Genomic DNA, 14,844 nt, shown 5'->3' with positions numbered 1-14,844 from the left:
AGACAACCAAGCACTGCGACCTGCAACGCAGAGGGGCCACCGGAGCCGGGGAGAGGCTTGCTCCCTGAGCTCAAGTCCCCCGGAGGAGGATTACCTGCAGCAACCAGCGGGATCCGGCCTGGCGGTGAGTGGAGCGGACGGCCGCCGCTTCACTATCCTGCCCCACGGAGTCCGTCATGCACAAGGCACAACGGCGGACCCGGCCCTGTTCTCCCCCCCGCCGGACCGGGGGGGTTATCCCGGTCCTAGCTCCAAGCCTACAATCGAAGGCATTTCTGGACCACCATGCAAACCCAGAGCCAAGATGGCGGAGGCCACGTGTGCGGGGTCCGACCTGCGGAGTTTAAAGCTGTGTACAGATTCCACCTGGTATGGAACACAAAGCGGCACATATGACGGCCCACATTGTAACGAAGGACTCAAGCCCGGAGACACTCCAGGCACAAAGCACCGGAGCCCCTGCAAGCTGCATTACTCACGAGGACAATGCCGCCCACGAGACCGCTCGCCCTTCTTCTGGGCTGGGTGCTCACACAGAGGAACCCCTCTGCAGCCTGCCATACACCCTGGGGGAAGAATGGGATCGGAACCCAGGGCCCTCGATCCTGCTGAAGGGATCAATGGCTCAAGGGCACGAGCGCCTACAAAGGCCTCAGGCTGAAGGCTGGTGGCCCACGGACGCAGCGCCGCCACAACACCGCCACAACACCGGGGAAACTTGAAGACCAGCAATATCCACCTCGAGACGCAAAAGCAGGCCCGGTTGAGTGTACAGACGGGCAGGGGAAAACTAACGGACACGCTAGCAAACACCACGCGGATTTACAAGTGCTTAACCTGGACTCGGGCCAAAATCTCTGAAACCTCTATGTAAGCCACTTTGCTCAGCATGGCTGACTAACCACACACACCATGGGACGCAGTTGGCAGCACCTATGCTCACCGGGACGTAGCGGGCATGTTACACTGGGCTACACGCAGCACCAAGCAGGACATAATTCACCTAAGTAATTATTGTGTATATTGGGACTTCTGCATAAGTATTCTAATTGCGATTAGTTCAGTGTGATTATACTTCAGCCCACGCTAAACGACGAAACCTTAACTTCGCTAAATCTGTTGTCCCTCTCACGACCCTTAGTGATAGGCAGGATTCATCAAGGGTTAGCCTGTATAATTTAAAATGTCCCTGTCTTAATGCTCCAATCCTACTACTGCCCTCTAGGTGCAGCTAGTGATGTTAACCACCTCATATCTAAGCATGCGCCCAGCAAATCATTCATAGTATAGAATGTCTGCATGCTCCCCTTGTTCTACCTTCTCTGCCTCCTGGCCACTTAATCTTTAGCCTCCGCATGGCTCAAAGTCTGGTAATGACGCAGCTAGTAATAATATTAATGTTGTGCAAACGAGATCGTATTCCACTTAATTAAACAGACCCTTATTGTTTAGCTTGATTAGCATGTTTTAGACTGTAATAATGATACTAATGGCGACGACACCACTAGCAATGATACTACTGTCCTTCCAGCGAGGTCACAGTCCAACCAGTTAACCGAACCGTCATTGTCTAGCTTGCTTATCCTGTAATAATGACATTTTTGGTAGTGTTGCTGCTAGTAATAGTGCTACTGTTCTGCCAACGAGGTCACACTCAATTTCGTTCAGCACACCTTCATTGTTTTATTTGCTTAGTTTGTTTAACCTGTAAGGACAACTCTACTGTTAAACTTTCAAAAAAAAAAAAAGAGGCTGTTACTCTTGGGAATACATGCAACTATTGTGTACACTTATGCAAACTGTATGTTTTACATGCATTAACCCATCACTTTATTTTCTGTACTGAACCATCATATGCCTCAATAAAAACAAAGATTGACAAAAAAAAAAAATAATCAAGACAAGCTGGACTAACTTAAAGGAATGAGGGGTAAGAGAGGGTTCGTTAAGTCCCCTAGGGGCTGCCGTATCCAGTTCATGTATCCAGAATGCCTCTCTATTAAGCAACATTTTACCCCTATCCCCGCCTCTTCTTGGTTGGGGGACGTGATCGATGCCCAAAATTTTTAAAGATGCCAGAGGATGATGGAGCTCGAGGAAATGTTTTGCAACAGGTTTGTCCGAGAATGAGTCGCTATAAACCAATCTGATACTTGAGCGGTGTCCCCTGCCGCGCTTGCACAGTGGTGTCTCCGCTTTGCCTATGTAAAATAAACCACACGGGCATACCAATTTATAAATCACAAAAGGTGTTTTGCATGTAATGGTATATTTAATGTTTTATTTTCTATTGGTGTGCGGGTGATTAAAAGATTTTGCTGGAGTCATATGCCCACACGTTACACATCCCAGACAGCGGACACTGCCCCGACTCTGTGGCTGTTTAGTTGATGAATAAGATTTGATGGGGTCCGTATGTATCAGTAGATCTTGGAGACTCTTGTTCCTCTTGTAACATATGAAGGGCAGTTCCTTAAAGACTTTTGGCAGTGTGTCATCCGATGATATAATTTTCCAATTGTTTCTCATGACTGATGTAAACAATGGGGTAGAACGATGAAATGTGATAGGGAAGACTAATCTTTGTGTGGGGTTCGCCTTCGTCTGTGTGCAGGCATCTTTTGCCTCCATTAAAGCTTTATCAAGTACCTGGCGTTTAGAGTTTTTTGTAGTCATTTTTTCCAATTGTACACCCTTCTTGAATTCATCTGAATTGTTTCTGATGACCCTGCTTTAGGGAGAGAGTTTTTCAAAGCTGTTGGGTGTGCACTTTGTGAATGAAGCAACGTATTTCTGTCTGTCACTTTGGTAAACAAACAATACTCCATTTAATGAGATCCCACTGTTAATTCAAGGTCTAGATATTGAACTTTCTCTGAACTAATATTGGCATTTAATCATTGTTCGATCTGCAGACTAACAGACCTTCTAGGGAGGGGAGGTCTATGGGGGCAGATGTGGCCCCCAAGTACGTTAACGCGTACATGTATATATACGAACAAAAGCATATTTTAGAACATTTTGGGCACAATGTGGCAGGGTATTTCTGCTACATTGATGACCTCTTACTGATATGGACTGGTACACGGGCAATCAACATGGTCGAACATCTGAACCAGCTTTGTACACAAATTATATTAACTGCCAATATTAGTTCAGAGAAGTGGGAGTTCTGGTAACATTTCTTTATTGGAGAGGGTGAGAATGTTAAGTCAGGTCAGGGTTTTGTCCCCTCCTTGGCTATTGCTGAGAAATTATTTCAGTAGGTTAAGTTTTAACTTGGATGTATTGTGTGTTTTGATCTTGAGGAAAGTCCCAGGTGGGACTGAAACGTTGATCATTTTAAATTTGATTTAATAAAGAATTGGAGTTTTGAGGGGCCGGGCCGGGCTCCCAAGATGGGCAAATGTACTTTTTTAGCTGCTCCTGCTAATTTGCCTCAAAATTGAGCATACTCTGCTTTAATCCTGGCATAAAAAGCCCAAACAGCTATTTGTAATGATAGCAATCTACTCTTCCAGAATTGGGGTGCCTGCGTGGGCTGGATACTCACCTCCTGAGCCAGACGGACTAGTAGCTGGGAAAGGCGGACGATCTCCCGACTCTGGGCTCGATCCCTAGACGCATCCGCTCATAGCCCTGTTTCCCCTCTTCCCCCTCTGGAGTGGTGCGGGATATCCCTTTCCTCGCTGAGCGTCTGCCTGCAAACAGCCCGGATAGGTGAATAGCGGTGCCAAGCGACCAATTCTACTAGCCTGTAGAGTCGCAGTCAAGATGGCTGCCATGCAGGATTTCTGGTACTCATATGAGGAACACATCGAGAGGGCCTTGGCAAACCTGTGGTCCCAGCTCTGGGCCAGGACTGCTGACCGGGCGCAGAGACAAACGGCTACAGAGGTACCACAACAGCCGACTTCGGCACTTCCAGCCAAAACTACCTTGCTTCGCAGAATCTGGGCTCCGAACGCAAAGAGGAAGCAGAGGCTGCAAATGGCACACCGACTCAGGAGACGCCGCTCTGTAGCCTGCCACCACCTACCCAGGCCAAAGTCCTTACGGGGAAAGCCTGCAAGTAGTACCAGAGACTGTGTCCGGAACGGTGACGTTGATCAGACACGTGAGGAACAAATGCAGAACTGTACTGGGACTTGGGGTCGGTGGGGTAGCTATATGGAGACGCAGCATCTTGACTTACCACTGGGAAGGCCACATAAGTTAGTGGGCATAGGTTGACCACCCCTTTTGTTATAAGGCTCTGGCTCCCTCTCATAGCAAGCCTCCGGGCCAAGTGAGTGCCACTGGTGGTAAGGAACTGTGGAGCTTATATGGCTCTAGTCCGTGTGGCTGACCGGTTGTGGAGACAGTTCAGCCTATGCCCGACGTGTAATTTCCGGATAGCCAGGGAGAGTGACTTCGTGCTGGGGAGGTGCTGGTCCGCTGTGGCATCTTCGGTCCCTGCAGCGGTATGAGGTGGTTGCCAGTTAGATGCATGACTGGCCTCTTCCCTGTGGGTCCGTTTTAGTGATAGTGGCTGTGCGGCGGGCGGGTGATGCCGGCGGCGCTTGTTGTGCCGCTTCTGTCCCAGGTAGCCGTCTGTTGGTCAGCTGGTCAAGGGTGTGCTTGGGGCTTTCGGGTGGTACGGCTTGCACCTTACCGCAGGCGTGTGAGGAAGTTTGGGTGCCCAAGTTGGGGTGGGTTGTCTCTGTCCTAGTCGCTTGTCCGTGCTTGTGTGGGCGAACGCCCGCTTGGAGTACCTGCAGTGGAGCGCCATAATAGCGTCGGCGGGTCAGCGGTCGAATCCACATGGCTACCGCCCCATGCCGCTTGGAGACTGGGCATGCCCCTGCTGCACTGTAGTTTGTAGAAGGCCAAGCAGCGCCTGTCGAGGGCCTCTAGAGAGGAGGGCTGCACATCCTCGCTCGTGGTTCCCCTCTGTGATTCATGGCGGGCGGCCATCTTGGACACGCTCCGTATGACTTCTCCTTGTTGCTCCCAGTTGTGAGTGCTCGAGGCTTGCTCTTTGCTGTTCTTACCCCTTGCGCTTAATTTAGGCTTCGGGTGCACGCTGGTGTGGACCAGGATAACCCCCTCTGGTCCTGGGGGGGGGGTTGAGAGGCCCGATGCTGCGGGTGCCACTTGTTTTGCCGGGTCGGGAGAGCGGCCGTCTCTCCCGTCCACCATGCGTTGTAGGCCCCAAGTTCCCGGCCCGGAATCTTAGCTTGTTTACCGGCTTGTAAGGTGTCATGCAGTGCCCCAGCTTGCATAGTGCCGGTTTCTGTGTTGGAGGATCCGATTCGGGTAAGGTTTCTTTAGTTTGTCGCCGAAAATCGGGCTCAGGCTCGGGAGCTCGCAGAAAGCGTGTCTGCTCAGCTCCCCGGTCAGGCCCCGCCCCCATGTACATATTTTTTTAAAGTAGATAACCCAGGGTATTCAATATGGGATATGTCCAGTCTTTTTTAATAACCACTTAGTCAGAAACACTGACCAAAGTTAGCATTTATATTTGTTTGTGTGTTAAAAATGCAAAAAACAATTATGAACGCTAACTTTGGCCAGTATTTGCGTTAGTGGCTACAAGAAAAGGCTGGACATACCCCATTTGCAATACCGGTTGTTTTATTTTGCAAATGGTATGCCATCATTGGGGTAATTCTCATTCATGGTCTACCATATGCTCTCAAAGGCAATATAACAAATAACTTAACGTATAACTTGCACACAAAAAAGCTAAGAACATGTGAACATTGGGTATTTCTAAACTCAGGACAAAATTTAGAAACTATTTAGCATGGGCGTTTTTGCAAAAAAAATCATCATTTTTTATAATTTTTTATAGTAAATTATATGATATGATAAAAATAATTGCACCTTTAGAAAGACCATTTAATGGCGAGAAAACCAGTATATAATATGTGTGGGTACAATAAATGAGTAAGAGGAAAATTACAGCTAAACACAAACACCGCAGAAATGTAAAAAACTGTCTGGTCACAAAGGGACTAAAGCAATATTTGCTATTTACACTATTATATTCACCATTTTTTCTCATATTCACTCTGTTAAAAAGAGAGGAAGACCACTGTAAAGGGTATGTAATAAATGTATACATAAATTATATCTAGCTGCAGCAATTTTCCCATCATGTACTACTAGGCAACTGTCTGGTTGCTTACCCTAAGACCAAACCTAGATGAACTGATTTGCAAAAGAAATAGTGAGATTTTGCTTATCCCCATGACACCGGGAAATAACTTTGCTTGGTTTTACCAGGCATTTCATTATATTTTTTTTTCACTAAAAGTGCCTGTTTGAATTCCAATATACACTGAACAAAATTACAAACGTAACACTTTTGTTTTTGCCCCCATTTTTCATGAGCTGCACTCAAAGATCTAAGACTTTTTCTATGTACACAAAAGGCCTATTTCTCTCAAATGTTTACAAATTGGTCTAAATCTGTGTTAGTGAGCACTTCTCCTTTGCAGAGATAATCCATCCACCTCACAGGTGTGGCATATCAAGATGCTGATTAGACAGCATGATTATTGCAAGGGTGTGCCTTAGGCTGGCAACAATAAAAGGCCACTCAAGTTTTGAGGGAGTGTGCAATTGGCATGCTGACTGCAGGAATGTCCACCAGAGCTGTTGCCTGTGAATTGAATGTTCATTTCTCTATCATAAGCCATCTCCAAGGGTGTTTCAGAGAATTTGGCAGTACATCCAACTGGCCTCACAACCGCAGACCATGTATAACCACACCAGCCCAGGAACTCCACATCCAGCATCTTCACCTCCAAGAATTTCTGCACAAACTGTCAGAAACCGTCTCAGGGAAGCTGAGCTTGCATGCTTGTCGTCCTCATCGGGGTGTCGACCTGACTGACTGACTGACCGTTGTAACCGACTTGAGTGGGCAAATGCTCACATTAGATTACGTCTGGTACTTTAGAGGGGTGTTCTCTTCATGGATGAATCACGGTTTTCACTGTACAGGGCAGATGGCAGACAGCGTGTATGGCGTCATGTGGGTGAGCGGTTTTCTGATGTTAACGTTGTGGTCCATGGTGGTGGTAGGGTAATGGTATGGGCAGGCGTATGTTATGGACAACGAACACAGGTGCATTTTATTGATGGCATGTTGAATACACAGAGATACCGTGACGAGATCCTGAGGCCCATTGTTGTGCCATTCATCCAAGACCATCACCTCATGTTGCAGCATGATAATGCACGGCCCCATGTTGCAAGGATCTGTACACAATTCCTGGAAGCTGAAAACATCCCAGTTCTTGCCATGCCAGCATACTCACTGGACATGTAACACATTGAGCAGGTTTGGGATGCTCTGGATCGGCGTATAAGACAGTGTGTTTCAGGTCCTGCCAATATCCAGCAACTTTGCACAGCCATTGAAGAGGAGTGAACCAACATTCCACAGGCCACAATCAACAACTCTATGCGAAGGAGTTGTGTTGCACTACGTGAGGCAAATGGTGACCACACCAGGTACTGACTGGTTTTCGGACCCCCACACCCCCCAGACCTCCACAATACAGTAAAACTGCACATTTTAGGGTAGCCTTTTATTGTGGCCAGCTTAAGGCAATAATCATGCTGTCTAATCAGCATCTTGATATGCCACACCTGTGAGGTGGATGGATTATCTCAGGAAAGGAGAAGTGAACAATATTTGAAAGAAATAGGCCTTTTGTGTACTCACTGACAGACGCACGCACTCACTGACCGACACATACACACTGACTGACCGACACACACATTCACTGACAGACACACTCACTCACATTCACTGACACACTTACTCACATTCACTGACACACTCAGGGATGTGTGTCTCGTGAGGCAAACAAGGCGTTTGCCTAAGCATTTGCCTCAAATTCACTGACACACACACTCACATTCACTGACACACACATTCACATTCACTGACAGATGCACACACTCACATTAACTGACACACACTCACATTAACTGACACACACACGCATTCACTGACAGATGCACACACTCACATTAACTGACACACACTTACATTAACTGACACACACTCAGGGATCTGTCTACTGCGAGGCAAACAAGGCGTTTGCCTTGGGCGGCAATTTCCAGGCAGATATCTTGTTTGCCTCGTTTTATGGAAGCCCAAGAGCTGGCTGAGTGTGTCCCCGAGTAAGTGTATGTCAATCAGTGTGTCAAATCAGTGAGTGTGTGTATGTTATTGTTTGTCAGTGTATATGAGAGTGTGTGTCTGTCAATGAGTGTATGCATCTATCAGTGAGCCTGTGCATCTGTCAGCGAGTGAGCGTCTGTCAGTCAAAGTGCGGCCATGACAGGAAGGGGTGGGGTAAATTTAAATTGGGGGGGGTGCCCGAGCACCGTCCTGCCCTGGGCAGCACAAATCCTAAATACACCACTGCACACACTCACTCACATTCAATGACGCACACACACATTTCCCCCACTCGCAATTATTATTATTATTATTATTTTTTTACTGAAATCCACCCAGCCTCTCCCTACTTTTTGGATAGCTGTGGTGGATATTTCACCTGGGGTCCAGTGGGGCTGCTGGGCAGGGAGGCAGGGAGGCGGCCGGACGTGTAGGCAGGCAGGTGGGTGGGTGGCAAGGGAGCACTTTCCCCTGAGCTCTCTGCTCAGCTCCTGCCTCCCGTCTGCACGTCCGGTTGCCTGCCCCGGGGGAGCCCAAAGGTGGCCAGCCAGCCAGCTCTTGGGCTCCCATAAAACGAGGCAAACAATGTATTTGCCTGGGCATTTGGGGGTGGCGTTTTTTGCTGCCCCCTGGAAATTGCCGCCCAAGGCAAACGCCTTGTTTGCTTCGCGGTAGATACATCCCTGGTTTTGACCAAAAGCACAGGGATCTGCTCTGACACTGAGGGCGGTGCTGTGGCGGGAGTGTCTGGAGTCTGGATCAGCAGGGAGCAGTGAGCAGGGTGAGTGCTTGCTAATATATATATGTATATATATATATATATATATATATATAACATGATGTCCTGACGAAAGCTTGAGGGGATCAAGCTGAAACGTTGACACCTTTGATGTTTTAGTGAGAAAAATAAAAGTTACATTTTATTAAGTCCCTGGAGTGCTATCTTTGAATTGTTCGTTGAATTTTGGCTGACAAGCACCGGGCATTGGACTACGGATCAGGTGGAGTGCAAGATTATTTGGTTTTTTTATATATATATATATTTTTTTTTTTTTCAATAGATGATGTGTTTTTTCTGAATTGGGGGCAGGGGTCTTGTAGAGGGGGCAGAGGTTTTTGTAGAGAGGAGGCAGGGTTTCTGTAGAGAGGAGGCAGGGTTTTTTGTTAATTTGTATTACATTTTAATCAGGGGGTGCCAAACACAGGATCCACCCAGGGTGCCAAATGCTCTAGGTACACCCCTGGTCTGACATATTACAGATCCTTATGGGCTTATGAAATATGTTAATGCTTCAAATGCTAAAATATGAATTATTCAATTATTGTATAACCTCTTCATTTTAAATCCCACTCTTTTTAGATACGTCTTGTGGCTACTGGTCCACTAACCAACTTAGCTCTGGCTGTGAAGATGGATCCAACTCTCTCTGAAAAACTGAAATGCTTGTACATAATGGGAGGAAACATGGAATGTAAGTTATGTGTATATTGTATTATTATCAAATTATTAAATATCTGGATCTACTTGTGCTTAATCATGTACATGTAGATGTATTTAAATTTTTCTATCAAATCTCCCCGTCTCGTCTTTCCTCTAATACATGTTAAGTTCCTTTAACCTTTCCTTGTACCTTTTTTTTATGGATTACAAGATAAAAGTTACAAGAAAAGGTTACAGAAACTTAACGTATAGCTTGGAGGAATGACGAGGCAGGGAGTTATGATAGAAACATTTAAATACATAAAGGGAATCAACACAGTAAAGGAGGAGACTATATTTAAAAGAAGAAAAACTACCACAAGAGGACATAGTCTTAAATTAGAGGGGCAAAGGTTTAAAAATAATATCAGGAAGTATTACTTTACTGAGAGGGTAGTGGATGTGTGGAATAGCCTTCCAGCTGAAGTGGTAGAGGTTAACACAGTAAAGGAGTTTAAGCATGCGTGGGATAGGCATAAGGCTATCCTAACTATAAGATAAGGCCAGGGGGACTAATAAAAGTATTTAGAAAATTGGGTAGACTAGATGGGCCGAATGGTTCTTATCTGCCGTCACAGTCTATGTTTCTATGAAAATCCTTATTACAGTCATTGCAAATCTGAGGAAGAAAGGGATTTAAATCTTCCACAACTTGGACGATATCCTAGTTGTGGCACAGAACTACCATACAGTACTTCAACAGACAGAAGAAGTCATCTGTACCCTACAGAGTTTTATGGTTAGATGATAAACAAAGACAAGAGCAACCTAAATCCTTCCAGGAATATAGTGTTTTGAGGAGCAAGAAAAAATACAGAGATATCTACAATATTCCTATCTTGAGACCGCATTGTTCGTAGAAATATAAAGATGTCAGAGCTTCTTCTAAGAACAAGAGTTCAAGCACAACTATACATGAGTGCATTAGGATCTCTCACGTCAATAGGCTTGGTCAGAATGGCACGTTGGATGGTAAGACCTGCAATTACGATGGCAGTTTAAGGAGTCAAATTTGAAGAATGGATTTTCCTTTAAAAAAATCCTATTTGGAAGTACCCTGTCTCAGTAGTGGGAATTTGAGTTCCATTTCTTCCATTTGTGAATAATCGCACCAACTGTTGTCACCTTCTCAGCAAGCTGCTTGGCGATGGTCTTGTAGCCCATTCCAGCCTTGTGTAGGTCTACAATCTTGTCCCTGATATCCTTGGTCAGCTCTTCTTCCTGGCCACGGTGGAGAGTTTGGAATCTGATTGATTGATTGCTTCTGTGGACAGGTGTCTTTTATACAGGTAACGAGCTGAGATTAGGAGCACTCCCTTTAAGAGACTGCTCCTAATCTCAGCTCATTACCTGTATAAAAGACACCTGGGAGTCAGCACTGGGAGTGCTGATTGATAGAAGATCAAATACTTATTTTACTCATTGACATGCAAATCAATTTAAAACTTTTTTGACATGTGTTTTTCTGGATTTTATTCTGTCCCTCACTGTTAAAATACACTTACCATTAAAATTATAGACTGATCATTTCTTTGTCAGTAGACACACGTTCAAAATCAGCAGGGGATCAAATACTTTTTCCTCTCACTGTACTCCCTCGAGGATGAGGCACATGAGAAAAGAATAATTAACTGTGCCGTTCATCTGATAAATATTTGTTTAATGTACTGGGTTATTGCATTGATGTGCTGAATGATGCCATGATGTATCATATCCAAATAATAAATGTTGGCATGTATGAATTTTGTCAGCAGTCTAAAACATGTAATGAAACGTAATAGTCATTCATTTTCCTGTTATTTCTGTTGTTTTTCAAGAGTAACTTGGGATTTTTTTCTTTATCTAGCAAGAGGAAATACTTCAGCTTGTGGAGAGTTTAACTTCCTAGCAGATCCTGAAGGGGCGTACATTGTTTGCAATGAATTCTTGTGTAAAACCTATATTGCTACCTGGGAGTTTGCATGTCGTCACAAGCTGTCATGGGTTTGTATCTCATTCATATATTTATAGAAATTTGTAGATATCAACATTCATAGTTTCTCTGCATGCTCTCTGAATTATAGGCTTATTATGCATTGGCTACATAAAGTTCTGATTAGTTTTTAAATTATTTATTTAAAAGTGGTCGCCAATCAGATAGACACATATATATGTATTAGTATGTCAGTAATGTATGCAACAAGAGATAATAACATAACAAAGTTACAGTTCAGAAACCTAATCAAGAGTGCATTAGGTTAACTATAAAGTCATTAAGGGTAAGCAATTAATGTACAGCATGTACATAAAGTCAAGGGTGTAAAAGGTATCAAAAACCACCTCCTCTACTGGTAGATCAATAATCCTATTCTTAAAGAAATACCCACACAGCCATAATCAATAAGGAAGGAAGGAAGACTTGGACATGTACTTTCACAGAAATGATTATTTAAATGGACACTCTAGGCACCCAGACCACTTCAGCTCATTGAAGTAGTCTGGGTGCTGTGTCCCTATTGCACTTAGTGCTGCAATGTAAAATGTTGCAGTTCCAGAGAACTGCAATGTTTACATTGCAACTCTAAGCTTGACCTCAGTGGCTGTCTCCCAAACAGCCACTAGCGGGCTTCTGGAATTGAAACTGACCTTTGGTCCGTTATCGGACGCTGGACGTCCTCACGCTCTGTATGAGGACTTCCAGTGTCAGGAAAACATTGAATAATGCTTTCCTATAGGAAAATCCTAATGTGAGCAGGTGGCCTATCCATATGGCTTTTACTTCTTAATAACAATGTAATTGCCAAGAAATAGCAATCACTTTTGCCAACTATTGTTGTTGATTCGTTTTCATAACATCTATGCATCAATGAAGATCAATGCAACCATTTAGAATTAAACAGTCTATGCACAGTCACGTTGTTACATGAAGATTTTGACAGACTGTCTGCTCCTGATTACCTTAGCTAACACTAAATATACATTATTCAAACACTTGTTTTTTTTGTTTTGTTTTTAAGATCCTATTTTTATTTTGAAATGATTTACAGTTACTGAGCAATACCAGCAAGATTTATAAGAATAATATTTTTTTCAACTATGTAGTTTTAATTTTCAGTAAAATTATTGAAAAGGTAAAATAATGGTTATGCATATACTAGAAATAGAGGTAAGGCTCATCTGGCTTTGCTAAACTCTAATACATCATGGAAAGTAAACATGCAGGTCCAGCACACCTCTATTTATATTCTCATCAGATTTATAGATGACAAAGTGACAACATTCCAAACTCCCATGTGTCTTTCTCTGTCCTAACACTATAGTGCTGGAGTACCTGTTTAGGTTCCCAGCCCCCCTCAGATTGGAGGTAAAAGGTGTTTTAACTTAACTCTTCTCCATTGTGCATCTGACTCACAGCGGCTTCACCCAGCCTCCATGGCTGAGATCATCAATCTTCCCATAGGAAGACATTGGGATGCTATTGATAAAAATGCCAAATCAGCATCTCCTCATGTGGGCTCTATGGGAGTGTTAAGCGTCTCCATGCAGAGCGTGGAGACCCTCAACGTAGGTGCTGCACATTCTACCTGCTTGTACAAATGTAACTGCTTTGAAACCCAAAACAAACTCTTTCCTTAGTACCAAATGTAACCACTCAAAGCCTAAACCTGAAACAAAACCGTTTACCTTACTCTATGAAGCATTTACATTGCTGAGGCTGCAGGGACACTACATTAAGCTGTAGTGGTTCTGGTAATAACAGTGTCCATTTAATTTTAAATCTTTCTATTCCCATCGATCATTTAACTTTAGATATGGTCATCCATGATAATAGACGTATTTGTAAAAGTTAATTGACTCCATTTTCTTTTTTCTCACACAGGAGTGGTATGATAATTGGGTCAACAAAGGAACAAAGAAGGCTGACTTCATAAAAAAAATATATGCCCACAGTTTGCAGTACTCTAGATGTGAGAAGGAAGTGAAGGGGATGGTGTCTGGCCCTGGATTTGTGTCCTGTGATTCCTATGCAATGGCTGCTGCTATAGATGAATCCATTGTCACAGATGTAATTGAATGCCCAGTTACTGTGGAAACAAGTGGAAGATTCACACGAGGGATGATGGTCCTTGATATGATTGAAGTACTTGGGAAGAAAAAGAAGACCTTAGTTATGAATAAAGTTGACATAGAAAAGTTCAAGGTTCTAATGGAGGCTTCAGTTGCATAGAATATCACGTTCTGCCACTTAAAATTGTTTTGCTATTAAAAGGAAAAAACAAATTGTGTAAGAGATATATAGTTCAGCTTTGAAACCAAACATCATTTTCTGTTGACTATACATATAGATTTTAAAAATGCAGAATAATGCAATAATGTGCTCTGAGAAAATATTTACAATAAATATGAAAATATAATAAAATCTTAAATATTCTGGCATTTCCTTTTTATGTAAATCTTTATTTGTTAAAAAACTGTAAAAAGACAAACAATAGGGTAGATGAGATACGTTTAGGAAGAAAACATAATTAACAATGCACAGCACATTATCAACAAAAATAGAGAAATTACATTTCAAAACCTACTTGAAAGTATACGTTTGTGCTTATTGTGGTAGGTGCAGTAAGTGAAGGTCCGAGGCGGTTCCAGCACAGTACCATTTGGCATATAAAAATAACAAACTTGTACCCAGGTGTCTATTACTGTTACCAAAAACCGCCAGACAGATTTAACAGGGCTATAAAACACCAGTTGCAATATCTATAAAATAAATGTTAAACAATCGTAGTTACATCATAGTCATACTCATGACCCCGTTGTCTATGAATGAGGATTGAAAAGGAAAAAGGTAAAGAGTGACAACCAATCTGCACCATGCCTGGAGCCCCCACATGTCCCCTCCAACCTCCCAGAGAACACTGTGTCAATATTCTCAGCTCCTCTTGTCTTGAGAAGCAAAGCTGCTCATACCCTCTTACTCCCTGCCCCTTTCCCCCCCCATCCCCCACACACAGTGGCGTCTCCAGGATTCATACTTAGGGGGGCACATAAGGGGCCAGAGACAAAATAAGGAGGGCACATACATACACACACAGAGGGCTCTTCAATTCCAGGCGCCAGGTCGCCATGACGACTAGACATTTCACCCAGGCACCTTTCATTTGTCAGCCCTTTGCTAAGCCGCGCAGGAAACATTAGAGAC

General features: G+C 43.9%; 1 protein-coding gene across 1 annotated transcript in view; it reads left to right on the top strand.

Moving 5' to 3' along the window:
• The window catches only part of LOC134607953 (inosine-uridine preferring nucleoside hydrolase-like), a 53,331-nt gene extending 39,252 nt beyond the window's left edge, over positions 1–14,079 (top strand). The window contains exons 4-6 of the mRNA XM_063450553.1: positions 9,546–9,657; positions 11,512–11,648; positions 13,525–14,079. Of these exons, the coding sequence (XP_063306623.1) occupies positions 9,546–9,657; positions 11,512–11,648; positions 13,525–13,872 (597 nt within the window). The 3' untranslated portion in view covers positions 13,873–14,079. The remainder of the gene's footprint in view (positions 1–9,545; positions 9,658–11,511; positions 11,649–13,524) is intronic.
• The last annotated feature ends 765 nt before the right edge of the window (positions 14,080–14,844 follow it).

Source organism: Pelobates fuscus, chromosome 4 (assembly GCF_036172605.1).
Source record: "Pelobates fuscus isolate aPelFus1 chromosome 4, aPelFus1.pri, whole genome shotgun sequence".
Classification (NCBI taxonomy): domain Eukaryota; kingdom Metazoa; phylum Chordata; class Amphibia; order Anura; family Pelobatidae; genus Pelobates; species Pelobates fuscus.
This window is presented reverse-complemented; position numbering and strand designations above follow the sequence as displayed.